Below are 18,148 nucleotides of genomic sequence, written 5' to 3' on the forward strand. Positions count from 1 at the left end.
ATTAAATGCACTAAAGATACTCTTTTTTTTTATTAACAGCTTTATTGAGTTATAATTGATATACTGTACAGTTTACCCATTTAAAGCACACCATTTCATGGTTTTTAGTATATTCACAGAATTGTACAACCATTGCCACCATCAGTTTTAGAACTTTTCATCACCCCAAAAAGAAATTGTGTACCTTTTAGCCGTCAGCCCTCTAACCATCCCAGCCCTAGGCGACCACCACTCTACTTTCTTATTTCTATAGATTTGCCTATTCTAGGGATCCCTGGGTGGCTCAACGGTTAAGCATCTGCCTTCGGCCCAGGACATGATCCTGGAGTCTCGGGATCAAGTCCCATGTCAGGCTCCCCATGGGGAGCCTGCTTCTCCCTCTGCCTGTGTCTCTGCCTCTCTCTCTCTTTCTCTGTGTCTCTCATGAATAAATAAATAAAATCTTTTTAAAAAATTAGCCTATTTTAGACATTTCATATGAAGGGAACTCATACTGAAGCTCATCTGGAGAATTAAATGACTTGGTCAAAGCCAGCTAATGGCAGCACTGAGATTTTAACCCTGGTCCCACATCCGTGTTGTTTGACATCATAATTTAGGAGAACAGGGTTGTTCCACAAAACTATTTGTTATTTCTTCAGTTCAGTATATGGACTTTTCTATATAGTGCTGTTATGCTTCCAGGTGGAATTTCTTCCTTAAGTTATTCCCAATATGAGTAGGACTCTGGGAGCAAATGTAACTCCTCTCCTCCCTGGGGCTGTTGTATGAATTTAAAATTTAGGAGCTCATTAAAGCACAGGTAGTCCAGCTCCACTCTGCTCCAGTCTGGCCACACTCTGAGTTGTGTGACCCACTCTGGTTGCCAGGCTCCGGTAGTCAGACAGTAAAGGCTCTGGAATTTCTGGAAACTGGAGAGCAGATTCTTCCTGGGAAGATGGCCTGCGAGCGTGTGAAAGGAAGCTTGTCACAGGGGAGAGGGACTGCTCTTATTCAAAAAGGCAGCTGAAACTAAGGGGTAGGTGAAGGGCAGTGAGGTCAACATTTGGCCACCTGTGCCCCACAGTGTAGCGCACATCCCGTTGAAGGCGCATGTTCTCATCACAGGTAGGACAGCAGATTCTGTATTAGCTCACTTGGAAGGGCTATTGTAGAAGGAATTCCTAAGCACGGTCAAAGCCAGTGGTGTGTGAGGCCTCATCCACATGTAGAACTCTCTGGTCATGGGTCCTGAGAGCTTCCTAGTGACCATAGCAACTGACATTTTTGCTATCTATGGAGCATTTACTGTGCACCAGCCGCTGTGCGAGGCTTTATTACGTGCAGCCCTCACATCAATCCCGTTGGTAGATACTGTTATTTTCTACCTCCCCTGGGGCAGATTGCAGACTGGCCTTTCACGTGGCACAGCGCGGGTGGGATGTGAATGCAGGCGGCTTGGCTCCAATGCCAGCAGAGCAGCAGGCTCCTCTTACAGCCTTGTTTTTTTTTTAATTTTTTTTTTAATTTTTATTTATTTATGATAGTCACAGAGAGAGAGAGAGAGAGAGGCAGAGACACAGGCAGAGGGAGAAGCAGGCTCCATGCACCGGGAGCCTGATGTGGGATTCGATCCCGGGTCTCCAGGATCGCGCCCTGGGCCAAAGGCAGGCGCCAAACCGCTGCGCCACCCAGGGATCCCCTCTTACAGCCTTGTTAAAAGCTCGAGCTGGGCTAGCACTTGTTTGTTCTGCTGTAGAACCATTTGGGATGGCGGTGTAGGGTTTGAGAAGTCACATGAAGGAATATCAACTAATTTTCTCTTTATGCCCTCCCCATCCTTTTAAGTCATTTTGGATGGTCATGCCACTAACTTTGTGTTAAATTTCTTGGAAAGGAAATATCTCTGAATCTTGACTCTTTCTCTCTTTATCAGATTAATCGAGCTGATAGTCCCATTTTAATCTTATTCTTCAATGAGAAATATTTTTTTTTTAGGCCCTCCATTGCGAGCAGTTCTTGGTAATGAAATCCCATATGATAGGTGGAAAACAGGTAACTTTGGCAGTCGCTCTTGTCACTCTGTGAGTGGAGAAAACAGTTTCCTTGGGTCATTACCTCAGAGTGTTGGCTGGAAGGGTCTTGTTGCTCGTCAACTTCAGAGAACTTCAGAGAACAGTCCTAGACTCAGAGTCTGAAAAAGAGAATGTGCTTTCTTCCATCGTATAGAATGTGAGACGAACCAGAAAATAGAAACATCTTGAGCATCAGATGAAATACCCCTTGGGCAGCCTTGGCTGAAGGTTATGCCTTCTGTGGGTTATGATTCGGCTTTAAAACATTCTCGTGGGCAGCCCGGGTGGCGCAGCGGTTTAGCACCGCTTTCAGCCCGGGGCGTGATCCTGGAGACCCGGGATCGAGTCCCGCGTCGGGCTCCCTGCATGGAGCCTGCTTCTCCCTCTGCCTATGTCTCTCTGTGTGTGTCTCATGAATAGATAAGTAAAGTATTAAAAAAAAAATTCTCGTTTTTCTCAACTTTTCTGCAGTGTAAGAGCAGTGGATCAAGGAACTCGAGATAATCATTTTCAGAGCAGCCATTTCACAGTTTCTTATTCTTACATGCTAATAGAAAAAAGATGGATTTACTATCCCCCTACCCCCTCCCCCACTCCCAGAATGTAGCCGTAGCTACCAAATAAACCAATGTGGAATAGTCCTTTGTCTTGAACACCACCTCTGTCTAAGATAAATCTGGGTTGCAAGGCTTAGGCCAGAATTTGGGCTAAAGTGTATTTCTGATTTGAATTTTGCACCATGGTCAACTGTCTCAAGCAATGCTGTTCAATAGAAGTAAAATATGAGCCACACAAGTAATTTAACATTTCCCAGTAGTCACATTAAAAGTGATAAAAGGGAGGCGCCTGGGTGGCCCAGTCAGTTAAGTGTCTGACTCTTGGTTTGGGGTCAGGCCATGATCTCAGGGTCATGAGATTGAACCCCACATTGGGCTCAGTGCTCAGCACAGCAGTCTTCAATTCTTTTCCTCTTCTTCTCCCTCCCTCTCTGCTAGCTTGCTCGCTTGCTCTCGCTAAATAAATAAATAAATAAATAAATAAATAAATAAATAAATAACTTTGAAAAAAAATGGTAGAAATGGCATTATAAAAAAAGAGGAAATGTAAAAATAATTGAAAAACTTAACTGAATATATTCAAAATATCATTTCAACATGTAATCAATATAAAAATCAATGAGATACTTTCATAGTAAGTCTTTGAAATCCAATGTTTATTTTATAATTAAAGCATACCCAATTTGGATGCATACTCAAGTTGCTCCTAACATACTTGAAAGTGTTTCAGTATGAGATAAGTACCAAAAGATAATTTTCCTTCAACACTTACATCCACGTTGAACAAAGTGGTTGTTTTGTTTGTTTTTTTTTTGTTAGATTTGAGTTTGAGCAAAATGAAGTGCAGTCCTCAAACAACAGAGTTTTAGTTAATGGGGAAATATTTTATCTTACTTTTTTTTTTAATCTTACGTTTTTAAATTGAAATGTAAGTTCATTAAAAGTAAATCAAATAAAAAATTCAGTTTCTTAATCTCACAAGCCCCATTTCAAGTGCTCAGTGGCCACATGTGTTAGTGGCCGTGGTCATGTACAACATGTGTCTGAAGCATCCTTCGTGGTACAGAGACTCCCACGGTTTCCCTGGACTCTAGCTCATTTCACATACCCTGTATTTGGTTGCAGAAGGGGTGGCGTACACGCAGCCCCTTCCCCCCGCGACCTGCAGAGCCCTGGCCCTCTTCCAGGTCCCTCCCCGTTTGCTTTTGCCGCTAAGTGAGGCCTGCAGAAGGGAGAGAAGGTAACTGTTGTCCCCTTGTGTTGCTTCACAGGTCCATCTCCCATTTGCTGTGGTCGGCAGCACCGAGGAGGTGAAGATTGGCAACAAGATGGCAAAGGCCCGGCAGTACCCCTGGGGTGTGGTGCAGGGTACGTGCGTGCGCAGAACAGGGAAGGGCGTTTTCACACTTAACCCCCGTGGTGACCGTCCAGGTTTCCTCCCTCCCTGCTGTGTTTAGGGAGGTCCTCAGCTACAGGCAAGAGGAAGGGAGCAGCAGGGTGGTGCACGTGGCAGTTGTGAAGTGAGGAAGTGAGACATGAAGACCAGGTAGGTAGACAGTGGGGAAAAGTGAGTGCAGGGCTCTAGTGCCAATGAAGCAGCCCCGCAAGGATGTTGGCTTATATGGCAAATTCAGTGTACATTGCTGAGAGAAGAAGAGTTCTTCCCTAAAAGTGTCAGCCACTTTCACACCAGTTTCCTCAGCAGGGTATAAGAAAGCTACAAAACGTTTCTTGTAAATAAGAGGATATTTGTTTCTCCATCATCTCTGGAAAACTTGCCTTCCAATTAAATGTTATCTCGGTAAATATCGGAGAATTCTAAGACCATCCGACCCACGTTTGGCACTGTAGGACGTGATGACAGTCTCTGACCTAAAGAAGCTTCTCGTACGTCACTATGATGGGCAAGAACTCTGTTACCCGCCCTTGTGCGTTTTGAAGGAGGATGTCTAATGCTATACGTTAAGTAGGATCGCTATAGAAAGTTCCTTCACTGGTTCACATCAGTCCTCCTTTTTCTTTTTTGTTCTGAATAAAGGCAATAAATCTGCGAGAAGTGAGAAGAAATGACACGTTTGGGATCTCTAGGAAAATTAAAATTTTTGTGAATCTTACCTATTTCTCTACAATAAAACTTTTTTTTCATAGTGTTGATAAAACTTAGGAAGTGGCATATAGAAAGTGGCTGGTATGCTTCCAGGGGGCATGGAGTAGAAGAATTAGACCTGGCTTTGCAGTCAGATGTTGTGGTGCTTGAATGCAGACTTCGCTGCCTCTACTCAGGAGGTGAGCGTGCTTATGCCAAGCCACAGTGCTCCTTGGCAGAATTCTTCTGAAGGCCAAAAACAATATTTATAAAGTTCCTCCCACAGTGGCCTGCCCTGAGCAGGCTGCTACAGTTACTGTAGTCATCACTATGACGATCTGCATCGTCAACAATCTTGTCCGCACCGTGTATGTGAGGTGAATTCAGTAAAGGTCCCGGTGGCTTTGAGACTTCAGAGATTTCGGGAGCAACGGCGATAACCTCTTGAAAGTGCCACTTCAGATTTTCAGGAACATGGTTGCTAATAGCCACCCCACCTTCCTCTCTCTTGCAGTTGAGAATGAAAACCATTGTGATTTTGTGAAACTTCGAGAGATGCTGATCCGTGTGAACATGGAAGACTTGCGAGAGCAGACTCACACCCGCCATTATGAACTGTATCGGCGCTGTAAGCTCGAGGAGATGGGGTTCAAGGACACTGACCCTGACAGTAAGCCTTTCAGGTAAGCGGGCACCTACCAATCAGCTGTTTCCCAGGTAGTGGCTTCAGCGATATGTTCACGTATCATCAAAATCTTGTCAGACTAGGGCACCTGCGTGCCTCAGTCAGTTACATAGACGAGTCTTGGTTTCCGCTCAGGTCATGGTCTCAGGGTGGTGAGATCGAGCCCCACATTGGGCTTTGCACTAAGCAGGTGGTCTGCTTCCAATTCTCTCTCTCCCTCTGCCCTTTCCCTTGCAAGGGTGCATTCTCTCTCTCCCTCTCTCTCTAAAATAAATATTAAAAAAAAAAAAGAAAAAGAAGGAAGAAAAAGAAAGAAAGAAAGAGAAGAAAGAAAGAAAGAAACAAAGAGAAGAAAAAAAGAAGAAAGAAAGAAAGAAAGAAAGAAAGAAAGAAAGAAAGAAAGAAAGAAAGAAAGAAAGAAAATAAGATATAAGTGGCGGAAGGACCTGGTGAGGACACGGTACTAACATACCTGCCAAGCATCGTGATAGCACTTTATTGGCATTATCTCAACTAAGCAATGTAGTTGATGTCATTATCCTCCTCATTTTACCGGTCAGGACACTAAGGTGCTGAAAGTGTAAGTAACATAGCCCAGGTCCTGTTAGGAGGCCATGAAGCCCTGCTCCGCGCCACTGCACTCACGGAGGCACAGAGCCTGGCCGGGCACTTACAGAGCTTGGCTGCTCACTGCAGTGTGCTGTGCTCGTGGCTGCCAGCTGGGTCTCCTTTCCCAAGGCCCTTAGTAGTTCAATATGATGCTGACAACTAAGGACACAAAGGCGGATAACTCGTAGAAAATTTCTTGTGTGTTTTCTTACATCATCCATAGGTGGAGATGGACAAGTGACATGTGAAGGGGAGACTATCAAAGTTAATGTAGAATTAGTGGCTTTCCAAAGGCCCAGTCACTGTCAGAATTTAGTCGTGGGGCCATGGAGCTGTGAGGGGAGGTGGGGCTCCCAGGCCAGATTTGCCTCCTCCGGGCTCAGGAGAGGGTTGCTTTGTCCAGCCTGGGCCTATACGGTGTCTCAAAGAAGATTTCAGTTGAGGTGATGTGAGGTGTTTCTGGGCATGGATTAGGGGCTGAAGTTCCACTGGAAAAGACTGTTTCTTCCTTTGCTGCCTCTGCTTTTGGCATTTAAATTAAAATACCTCTGGCAAGCCTCGGGTAGCTGCCCCCCGGGAGGAGGTGTTTGCTGTGTAGGTCCAGCAGGGCTTCTGGAAGGCCTGGTAGAGCCAGGTCCATACTGCTCTGGCCTTCTTGACTTCGGGGACTTCAGGATGGTGGCAGATGTCATCCAGGCCTTTTGACTGGTAGAGGATATGCTTTATTCACATGCCTTCTGCTCCCCATTTGGTTCCATTTCTTCTGGCTTAAGGTTTCCTTTTTTTTGTTTTGTTTTGTTTCGTTTTTATATTTCACTATATTCACTTTTTTATTGAGGTATAATTAACATATAATATTATTAGTTTTAGATGCACAGCATAGTGATTCAGCAATTCTATACACCACTCAGTGCTTGCCACAGTAAGTGTAGTCACCACATGGTATTACTACAATATCGTTGGCAGTATTCCCTGTGGTGTACTTTTCATCTCCGTGACTTGCTTATTTTATAACCTTTAAGAGGTACAAACTTTATCTGTTTCTATCTTCCTTTTTTTTTTTTTTTAAGGTTTTATTTATTTATTCTTGAGACACAGAGAGAGAGAGGCAGAGACACAGGCAGAGGGAGAAGCAGGTTCCTTGGGGGAGCCCGATGCGGGACTCTGTCCCAAGACCCCGGGATCACAACCTGAGCTAAAGGCAGATGCTCAATCTCTGAGCCACCCTGGCACTCCTGTTTCTATCTTCCTTTATTTATATCTATCTTTTTTATTTCACCTATTCTCTCTCTCTCACATACACACACACACACACACACACACACACACACATATTTTCATAACCACCAATTGGTTCTTTGTATTTAAGAGTTTGGTTTTGGTTTGTTACTTTGTTCATTTGTGTTTTGGGTTTTTTGTTTGTTTGTTTGTTTTAAGATTTATTCACTTGAGAGAAAGAGAGTAGAGAGAGAGAGGGAGAGGAAGACAGAATCTCAGACTCCCCACTGGACACAGAGCCTGGTACGGGGCCTATCCCAGGACTTGGGATCATGACCTGAACCAAAACCAAGTTGGACACTCAACCAGCTGAGCCACCCAGGCAGCCCTGTTCATTTGTTATGTTTTTTAGATTCCACATATAAGTGAAACATATGGTATTTGTCTTTGTCTGACTTATTTCACGTAGCGTAATATCCTGCAGATCCATCCATCTTGTCACAAATAGCAAGATCTAATTCTTTTCTTTTTTATATCTGAGTAATTATGTATATATGCCTATATATGCCACATCTTTATCCATCCACTTACCGATGGATGCTTAAGTTGCTTCCATATCTTGGCTATTGTAAATAATGTTCAGTAAGCATAAGGTGCATATACCTTTTCAAACTAATAATTTTAGTTTTCTTTGGGTACATATCCAGTAGTTGAATTGTTAGATTATATGGTAGTTGTAATTTTTAACTTTTTGAGGCACCTCCATTACTGTTTTCCACAGTGGCTGTACCAGTTTACATTCCCACCAACAGTACGTGAGGTTCCCTTTTCTCCACATCCCCACCAACACTTGTTATTTCTTGTCTTTATACTAGCCATTCTGACAGGTGTGAGGAGATATCTCATTGTGGTTTTGATTTGCATTTCCCTGATGATGAGTCATGTTGAACATCTTTTTATGTGTCTGTTGGCCAGTTGTATGTCTTCTTTGGAAAAATGTCTGTTCAGAGCCTCTGCTCACTTTTTAATTGGATTGTTTTTGGTGTTGAGTTGTATAAGTTCTTTATATAGTTTGGATATTAACCACTTAACAGCTTGCAAATACCTTCTGCCATTCATAAGGTTGCCTTTATTTATTTAAAAAAATTTTTTTTAAATTTATTTATTTATTCATGAGAGACACACACACACAGAGAGAGAGAGAGGCAGAGACACAGGCAGAGGGAGAAGCAGGCTCCATGCAGGGGGCCCGACATGGGACTCGGTCCCGGATCTCCAGGATCACGCCCTGGGCTGAAGGCGGCGCTAAACCGCTGAGCCACCCGGGCTGCCCATAAGGTTGCCTTTTAGTTTTGTTGATGGTTTCCTTTGCTTTGCGAAAGCCTTTTATTTTGATGTCGTCTCAATAGTTTATTTTTGCTTTTGTATCCTTTGCCTGAGGAAACGTATCTAGAAAGAAGAACAAAGCTGGAGGTACCACAATCCCAGATTTCAAGATATACTAAAAAGCTGTAGTAATTGAAACAGTGTGGTACTAGCACAAAAATAGACACAGAGATCAGTGGAACAGAATAGAAATACCAGAAATAAACTCATACTTATGTGGTCAGTTACTTTACGACAAATAAGGCAGGAATATGCAATGGGGAGATGCAAGTGGTGCTGGGAAAACTGGACAGCTGTATGCAGAAGAATGAGACTGGACCACTTTCTTACACCATACACAAAAATAAACTCAAAATGATTAAAGGCCTAAATGTGAAACCTGAAACCGTAAACTAGAAGAGACCACAGATAGCTTCTCTGACACTGGCTGTGGCAACATTTTGTTGATAGTCTCGTCTCCTAAGGCAAGGGAAACAAAAGTGAAAATAAAGTATTATGGGACTGAGGTTTCCTTTTTGATAATGCAAAGGGGGGAGAATATATAATAAATATACATCCAAAGCCTTTATTCTTTTCCCTACACAAAAAAATAAGAACAGGTAGATCTTCTGAAATACTTGCTATCATCTCAGTTACTGGGAACGCTGGAAATGGTTTGTCCTCTTAGAAATCCACTCATTTAAACCCAGCTGTCCGGCGTGGTGTGAGCAAGGTCATTTGGAGAATCAAAGCTGGCTTTGAATCAATTGTCTTAGCAAATAGGAAGCTGAAATTAACTTAGTTTTCCCTTTCTTGAGAACCGCTACTTTAAAAAGGGCTCAGACTTTCCCTTTGAGGCATTTCCAGCATCCCCAGCACTTCTGTGAGCCTGGAGCCACACTGTGAGGGGTGATGCAGTGAGGGGACCCTGCATGAAGGATGACACAATTGAGGTAAAGCCAAAGCTGCAGCTGATTTGAGTGGTTCCCCAGAATTTCATATGTGGGTGTACAATGAAGTCCATCCTTCCCTTTGAGCATCCCGTGTCCTCCAAGCCCCTCTGGTGTTTATAAAGCAGGAGGTGATCTCTAAAGCCAAGGCTAGTAAGGGGCAGCCATTACCCAAATGTATTGTACGTTGTGAAACAAAAGTAGGAGCTGGGCCTGCACAGTAACAGGCTCTATTAAAGGCTTGGAAGTACATTGGACGCCCTAGAGCTAACTGAGACTGTCCCTGGCAGTCGAGGTGTCCTCGAACCTGCCTCATTTCAGACTTGTCTTCTAGCAGAATCTCTGTATCTGTCTGTCTACCTACCTACCTATCCAGGTGTCAGCTTGCTTTCTCCTGTGCCCGCCTTTCCCACCTGCTGCCCTATAGCCTTCAACCCAACTAGACCACCGTGCCTTCTCCTGGTCCCCCTTCCCCACACCTCAGCTGCTTTGGGGTTGGTGTTTGGAGAAGAGGGGAAGGGATGTAGGACACAGGTAGAGACTGGGCCGATCTTGTTCCTGCTGCTTTTCTCCTGAGACACCATTGCCCTTTCCTCAACAGTCCCTGTCCAAACGGGAGCGGGAGCTGGGCGAACACAGTAACGGGACTCTGTCTCCTGCAACTTCTCTTGACTCTCTCAGGTCAGAAAAAGGGCTTCGTTACCACCATCCTCTTAAGAGATCACAATGGTTTTTTCAGGTCCATGAGACCCATGTGTATGTTGGGGGGGATCACGTAGAGGCCGGCTCACCAGCTATGTGGTGCAGTGGGCAGAGCTCCTGTCTCAGTTTGGTGGCCTGAGTGACAGAGTGACCTTCACACCCTCCATTGTGTGACCTGGACAGATTGCCAAGCACTTGTGTCCACGTTTCTTCATCTCTAAAGTGGGAGATGGCTAGTAAATACCCATCTTATTGGGTTGTTGTGAGGATGAATGAATTCTTGTGTATAAAGTGCTTCATAAACACTGGTGATGTGTTCTTCCTGGCATGCCCTTCACCAGATGGTTCCTGGGGATTTTGACAGAGAGAGGATTATGCTCTGTCCATGATCAGAGTGAAGTCTGAACTGAGTACCTCTACTCAATTCTTCTTTCCCTTGATCTCCACGAGCAAAGCCCACCTCCGCCTAGGACTGTTAAGAAAACAAGAAGTGGGGTGCCTGGCTGGCCTCCATCGGAGGAACATGTGACTCTTAATCTCTGGGTTGTGAGTTCGAGTCCCACATTGGGTGTAGAGATTACTTAAAAATAAAATCTTATTTAAAAAAGTGAGAAAACAAGAAGGTAAAATCTGCAGCTTCAGACTAGCTCAAAACCTCGTGAAAAAAATGCACATTTCTCAATGGGAATAGGGTGTTAATAACTGCGATTAAAAATTAAGTTGAAAGAGCTAAAAATTGCCAAAGATGTCATCCTGGTGCCGTAGAACCAGTTCCTTTCAACTTGTGTTTACCGACTGGAAGCATTAGTGAAGGTTTCTGGTATCTCATTTACGGCTCAACTGGCAGAGGCTCCTGAGGACTATAGCCCCGTGAATGTGTGGCTGTTGTCTGAAGGCGTTTCTAAGTATCTCACTATAGTTATGACTCCTTGGAGTAGGGTCTTAGGTTTTCTTAAGTGTTGCTTATCATTTCCAGGGTCAGAGTTCAAAGCCTGGCTCATATCCCAGGACACAGTGATGGCATAAGTAGCATTTGTCAAGGCCACTTTGCTGTCGCAGCCCAGATGTCAAGGCTACTGGCTGTGTCTCCTGGCCGAGGCCATCTGGCTGGTTGCTTGATAATCTTTTTCTAGGACGTGGGCTTTCTGACTTTGGGTGGCAACCTTTACTATAAAATGTGTTCTGCATCATGATCCAGTATACAGACTTTGAAGTACACTTGTCTTTTCTTGTTTGCAATGCACTCTGGTATTTTCTATCCTATTCTGTTAAACGTTTTCATTTAACATATTGGTTAAGACCCTTGATTGGGTCATGACCTGTAGTTTGAAAATGTATCTCCAGAAACTGGAGTGTAAACTAGGTTGTGGTTGGGACTGGATAGGGCAGAGTCATCCCGAGGGTTCTCATGTTGTAGGTAACACTACCTAAACTGCATTCTCCCTGTGGGTTACTTTAAAAAGTTTCCATGAATCAACAAATTTGGGGAGCACTAAGTTAATAAACTTAAACAGGTTCTTGTATGTGAGGACTTCTAGAGCATTTAAGACAAGCAGTGGTTGGCAGATGAGTTATATCAGATCACCTGGAAGCATTTTAAAAATACAGGTTAGGACCCTTGGGTGGCCCAGTGGTTGAGCATCTGCCTTCGGCCCAGGGCGTGATCCTGGGGTCCTGGGATCGAGTCCCACATCGGGCTCCCTGCAGGGAGCCTGCTTCTTCCTCTGCCTGTGTCTCTGCCTCTCTCTGTGTCTCTTATTTATGAATAAATAAATAAAAGCTTTAAAAAAAATACAGGTTATTCTGTCTTTGCCTGATATCCTGAATCAGCCCCTACAGGAGTAGGATTAGAACACAGTTTAGAAAAGTCCCATAAAACATGTCCAGCTGATCCTGACTTGCTGCTGGTCTTGGGAACCACTTTGACTCTCTTAACTGGAGATCACACAGCATTTTCCCTGGACTCTCTTGCCTTGGGAACCCTTCTTTTGAAGATCTCTTGAAACTAGTGATCTCTGGAACACATTTTGAGTAGTGTTTCTTGGTACTGTTTCTGTAAAAGCTATTTCCACTCCTTGTTAGAAAGAAGTGGGAGATACACTCATTATCATAAGAAGGTCTCCCTCAAAATAGTATCTCCCATGCTATTAATATTAGCCAATATCAACATTGGCCAAAATCGTTTTTGTTTCAAAAGATAATATGAAAGCTAAATATACCTCTAGAACTCAGAGTACTTGATTGTTCATTAACAGGTAGTGTTGACACTTTTGAAGGTAAGAGAACTTTTTTTTTGAGAGTGAGAGAGCGCCAGAGTGGTGAGGGGGTGGTGGTACAGAGCAAGAAGGAGAGAGAGAATCTTAAGCAGGCTCCATGCCCAGTATGGAGCCTGACCCAGGGCTCAATCTCATGACCGTGAGCTCATGACCTGAGCCAAAATCAGGTCAGCCAAAATCTCTGTTTGTGTAGGTGTATAGGGGTGTGTTTTCTTAAATTGTGTTACCAAAAGCAATTTTTCTGTCAATGTATTTGTTCTTAGAGGTAAAGCTGAGCCTGGCATTCAATTTAAAATATTGGGCTCAGGGACGCCTGGGGGCTCAGCAAATGAGCGTCTGCCTTTGGCTCAGGTCAGGATCCCAGCCAGGGTCCCGGGATCAAGTCCCGCATTGGGTTCCCCACAGGGAGCCTGCTTCTCTCTCTCCCTATGTCTCTGCCTCTCTCTCCGTGTCTCTCATGAATGAATAAATGAAAGCTTTAAAAAAATAAAATATTGGGCTCAGAGTTCTGTAGAGAGTCAGGGGGAGAATGGGGTTTAAGATAAAAATAAAACTCCTGCCTGCTCTATTTACAATTGTCAATAGAACATGAAAAGTAGCAATTTTCTCTAGTATCTTTAGATAAACTATTGTTTAGATGATTCACTGGGTCTGTTTTCCGAATCGGGGACTGGCGGGAGGTGATCGGGAGCGGGGTGAGATTTGCTAAGCCCTGACGATTGAATCCTGCCCTCGCATCGCCCCCATGTAATTCCCACGATCCTGTCCTGAGAAGGAAGCACTGTTGTAGCCACATCTGATACAGGGAACACCGAGGCTTAGGGACTGTGCCCTTCCCAGGATTGGCCAGTAAATTGCTGCGGCCAAATCCAATCCCTGGTCTGTGAGGCCCCGGTGCTTTGCTTCTCTCCCTACACCGTGCTGCCTTCCTCTTCCAAAGTCTCCATCTTCCTTGGTGTCTACCTTGTTTGCTGATCTGGCGGGTACCGGCCAGCCCAACCCGGGCCTTCCCCGTGTGAGCGTATTGGCACAAACGTGGCCAGACATGCCCGTCGTGCTGTATTGTGCACAGTGACTCCTCCCGATGCTCCACGTGCCTGCCTTTCCGATCACTGCGTAACTAAGGAGGAGACGGTGTGCTATTCTGTGTGTCCTGTGATACAGTAAGTGGAGCCTTGGCTGTATTTTTGGAAGCAGTGAGTAGAAATTATATGAAGTGAAATGTCCTATTCAACTTCACAACACTCTCCTTGGTTTGTGGCTTTTAAATAGTCTTCAGGAGACCTATGAAGCGAAAAGAAATGAATTCCTGGGAGAACTTCAGAAGAAAGAAGAAGAAATGAGGCAAATGTTTGTGATGAGAGTGAAGGAGAAAGAAGCTGAACTTAAAGAGGCAGAGAAAGAGGTAAGTGAGCCATCTCACCTTACCAAGCCTTCAGGCCGGAGGCAGGCAGGCCAAGTATGTCCTTAATCCATCACATTTGATAGAGCTTCGTGCTCTCCTCGGTTCTTTCTGCATGGATCTTGTCACACGAGCAGCACACTAACGTGGTGAGGGCAGCAGGTCAGGTATTCTTATCCCCATTTCACAGATGATAAAACCAAGAGTCCTCGACGTTAGGTGATTTCTGCGGTCAGACACCTAGTAGCAGAGCTGAAACTAAACCTAGGCCTTAGGTCTTCAGATGTGGTCCCGTGTTCTGTGGGGCTCCATATTTCCTCAACTTACGACTCTTGCAACATAAGATTTGGGATTCCGGGACTATAATTTTTTTTTTGTCTGTCAGCCAGTCTGTGGAGGGGCCCTTGTGCGCAAGCTGGTGGGCTGTGGTCTCTCTGTACACCATGTCTGTACGTGTGCTTCTTGCTTTGTGGGCACGTACTCGCTGTGCCAGGGTCCTTGTGACTCCGTCTCGCTGCCCATGACCAGGCCAAGTGAACTGCCTCCTAGAAGCTCACATGGATTCCTGCTATAACACTCATCTCGTTGAGGCAGAGACGGGGGGAGGCAGCGAGGGAGACAGAATAATCTATTTGTCTCTCTTGGTACATAATGAGTATCTCAAGTGCTTGACCTGTGGTTCTGTACATTTCCAAATTGTCTACATAATGTCCTTATCATTCCCCTTTAATTATCTTTAGAAAGACTACTGAAATTCAAAGGTTATTTAAACAGCTAAGCACTCAATATAGTTTTGCTGCAGAGAAAGTTGAGAGTTGTTATCATTGGTCCATATTGTTGGATGCTGGATAGAAATCTAAAACGATCTAGTAAGAGTTTTTTCCTTAATTCTTTCCTTCCTTCCTCCCTCCGTCTCCTTCCCTTCCTCCTTGCTTTTGTTTCTGCCTCGTGACAATTTTCTAAATTCAATTTGTCAAGAAATTTGCCAGAAACTTCTCAACATACCATTTGAGTAGCCTGTATCACCTGTGGTCACTGTGTATGTCTGTAACTAAGTGTGTATTTCACACTTTGAAAAAGGACCAGAAATAAAGATCTACTCTTACCGCTCAGGTGAATTTCTAATTAGGAGTATGGATAACTTTTTAATTTTCTTCTTTATGCTTTTTACAATGACTATGTATTTTATTATCAGTGAAAATGAACAGGACTCCCTTTAGTGCCCAGGCATCCAAGTCTCAAAGGTGTGGAGCGGGGCTGGGAAGGATGCTCTTTACCAGCTCAGCCTGGCTCCCCCAGCAGCACCTCATGAGCTGGCTCCCCCAAGGAGCGCCACACGGTGCTTTCCTCGTGGGGGTGGGGCGACAGCACGTGTAGCAGCATGAAGCCCATTTTGTTTTTGAATAGATCCAAATGGCCTTCACCAAGCTTACCCTCCTCTTTTCTTCCTCAGCTTCATGAGAAGTTTGACCTCCTGAAGCGGACACACCAGGAAGAAAAGAAGAAAGTGGAAGACAAGAAGAAGGAACTGGAGGAGGAGGTGAACAATTTCCAGAAGAAGAAAGCAGCAGCTCAGCTACTACAGTCCCAGGCACAGCAGTCTGGGGCCCAACAAACCAAGAAAGACAAGGATAAGAAAAAGTAAGCGCGTGTCCCCCCCCCATGCTCTGGGGCCCTCTAATAATTTATTCCTTTTGCATGTTTCTACGTTCCCATTTACAGACTGGAAACTGGTCTGTTACCAGAGAGATAAAAGCAAGTCTTTTCTCTACAGTGCAGGGAAGATACTACAGGTTTTTAAAGTATTTGTAAAGGGCACACAAACATTAATTTATAAAACTTGACCCCTTGACCAAGCAATCAGGGCTGGAGGAACCTGCTGTCTCCAGTGGTGTCTTCTGCATCAACACTAGGACTTTGGAGAAGACGGTCTATTTCTCTTCACTGCCCTCTGGAGACAGTCCTCAGGCCTCGTGATGAAGGGCATCCTAAAATGATGATTGTGAAAATTTTTCTATTCTGCGTTGTGAGGCTTCATAAGCCAGTCACTGCAAGTCTGGTTTCCAAAATGGGAGATTGGAGCAAACTACCAGTGGCCGCTAGTTTTCCCCTAAATTCCACAAGGTGGTGAATTGTTTCATTGTGGAAATGGGATCAAAACACCCTTCCAGTTAAGGCAGCCCTGCCAATCCTCAAAGCACACAAAAGAATATTCTAAGATATGGCCTTGATTTAATGTGCCAAAGGGTCCGTCCAATTCTGCTCGTAAGCTAGTCGCTTCCTTCAGTACTCAACAGCGGCTGCCTGAGGGAGGCGGGGGCCTGCCCTGACATTCTCTCACGATCGGAAGCTCTACAGCAGACCACCTTCATGCCTCGAGAATGCAGTCTTAGGACCATCGCTTCTGACCCGACAGGAGGCTCAGCGGTCCGTACGAAACCAGATAGTAGAGCCTCGGTGGCGGCTGCGTGGCGGCCCTCCTGTGTCTGTTTAACGAGCAGTGCTCTTAGGGCAGTGATGAGGCAGCTCAGACTGTGTCTCAGGATCCTTCCTCTTTACCCTGAGGTGCCAAGCTTCCAGAGGAAAAACTGACGATTAAGTGAACAGTGCAGATACTGGTAGGCAAAAAATTAAATCTTAAAAAATAGAGCAGATAGGGTTGGATCTGCGCAGTAGTGGAGACCTGTCACGGGGGAGTGAGCACAGTGGTGCTGTTCTCGTATTCTTGGTGAACACATAGACTCACCCCTGAGGAATATCGTTGTGTTGCCTGTAGGCAGAGGTCACAACGCGGCACCATAGTGACACCGGAGTTTTAAATGATACCTTACAAACTTGGACTTTCCAAGCTCTGAGACAGCAGAAAAGGTGTCAGGAGAGCCAAGAAGTAAGCACATTTTCTAAACAATTAAAAGGAGTTGGTGTGGGTGTGGTGTGATGTTCATGGGGTTGGTAGATTCAAGTGATCAAGAACTCCAAGGGCTGAAATTTTAGTTATGCTGGATAATTCTGAGCGTAACAGTTGCCTAGATTATAATCCAGTTCAGAAAAGTGCTTTGTACAATGCATGTTGGGGGAGCATCAGTCACTCGTGGTGACACTCCCCAGGCAACATTGAGAGATTAGTGAATCCAGTAAGATGAAATGAAAGTCATTTGGCATCATACCCTTGTTGATCCTAACTAACCCAAGATAAAAATAGGGGTGTGTGTGTGTGTGTGTGTGTGTGTCCGTCCGTCCACATCTATAGGCATGGATGAAATTAAAAAAAAAAACTGCTGACTCAAAGCTTAGGAAATCCAAAGTTAAGTTTTTCTTACCCTGAAGCGCTAATGTGCATAAAGGTACACGTTTTAGAATTAAAGATGTCTATAAAAGACCAGCAATGTTCCAAAAATATCCAAGGATATTTCCTGTCCGCTGGATGTGCCTTTAAGCAATACAAGTTCCATGAGCTGATCCGTACTGTGCCTCCACTAAACAAAGTCTATGTAGTAACAGACTTCCCAGTGTAGGGGGGTTTCTCCTTGCCCTTTTGAGCATTTTAGGTTCTTTTCATCCCAACCTTGGGCCTTAGCGATATATAATGCTTTTCAAGTTTACATGAAGTATGTGTAAATTCAATTTTAGCCTTATTTATGCATTCTCATGTATTATTAATAGAATTAGACTTAATTTGGTGCACTGTAGTGACCAGGTTTTGTACCTGACAATGGCACATATTTTTTTGTTAGGTTCTTAACCTTTTCTACACCTTTCTCATTTGAACACTGAAAGTGACTGCCACTTGGGGGCCTGAAGTGTAAAAGTTAAAGAACTCCCCCTCTTAGGGCCAAGGGAGAGTTTTGGTTAGAGAGGACTACAGAAAGACAGTCACCAGGGTCACCAGAGCAGCACTTTGAAAACAAACGGAAGACTCTTGCCTCCTCACCTAGCTGGAGGAGATGCCGAAGCCCCATATGTGCCGCTCAGGAGCTGGCGTTTCAGGGAAAAAATTGTTATAAAAGAGATGCTTATTTATTCGTTTGCTCTGCTTCCACCTTGAAAATTAACTTAGGTTTTCTAATAGTTTTAAATTGTTTTTCTAATGACACACTCCCTTTTTAACGTAGGTAAGGCTTTATGCTTCTTGACCTGTAGTGGCATAAGAGCATATAACATTTCCTAAGGTTACAGACAAAGTAGAACTAACCCTGGCACTGCCATTAGTTGGACCCCATCTCCTGCCCTCCCTGGCCAGCAAG

The 18,148-nt window shown here is 44.4% G+C and overlaps 1 protein-coding gene across 16 annotated transcripts in view; it reads left to right on the forward strand.

Moving 5' to 3' along the window:
* The window catches only part of SEPTIN11 (septin 11), a 106,049-nt gene that overhangs the window by 67,788 nt on the left and 20,113 nt on the right, over window positions 1–18,148 (forward strand). For all 16 annotated transcript variants that reach the window (XR_012023453.1, XR_012023454.1, XM_072810698.1 and 13 more), the window contains 4 exons: window positions 3,883–3,979; window positions 5,212–5,380; window positions 13,775–13,907; window positions 15,358–15,545. Coding sequence is in view for 14 of the 16 variants with exons in the window: in XM_072810698.1 (XP_072666799.1) it covers window positions 3,883–3,979; window positions 5,212–5,380; window positions 13,775–13,907; window positions 15,358–15,545 (587 nt within the window). In the remaining 2 variants the exon portion in view is untranslated. The remainder of the gene's footprint in view (window positions 1–3,882; window positions 3,980–5,211; window positions 5,381–13,774; window positions 13,908–15,357; window positions 15,546–18,148) is intronic.

Source organism: Canis lupus, chromosome 33 (genome assembly GCF_048164855.1).
Source record: "Canis lupus baileyi chromosome 33, mCanLup2.hap1, whole genome shotgun sequence".
Lineage (NCBI taxonomy): Eukaryota > Metazoa > Chordata > Mammalia > Carnivora > Canidae > Canis > Canis lupus.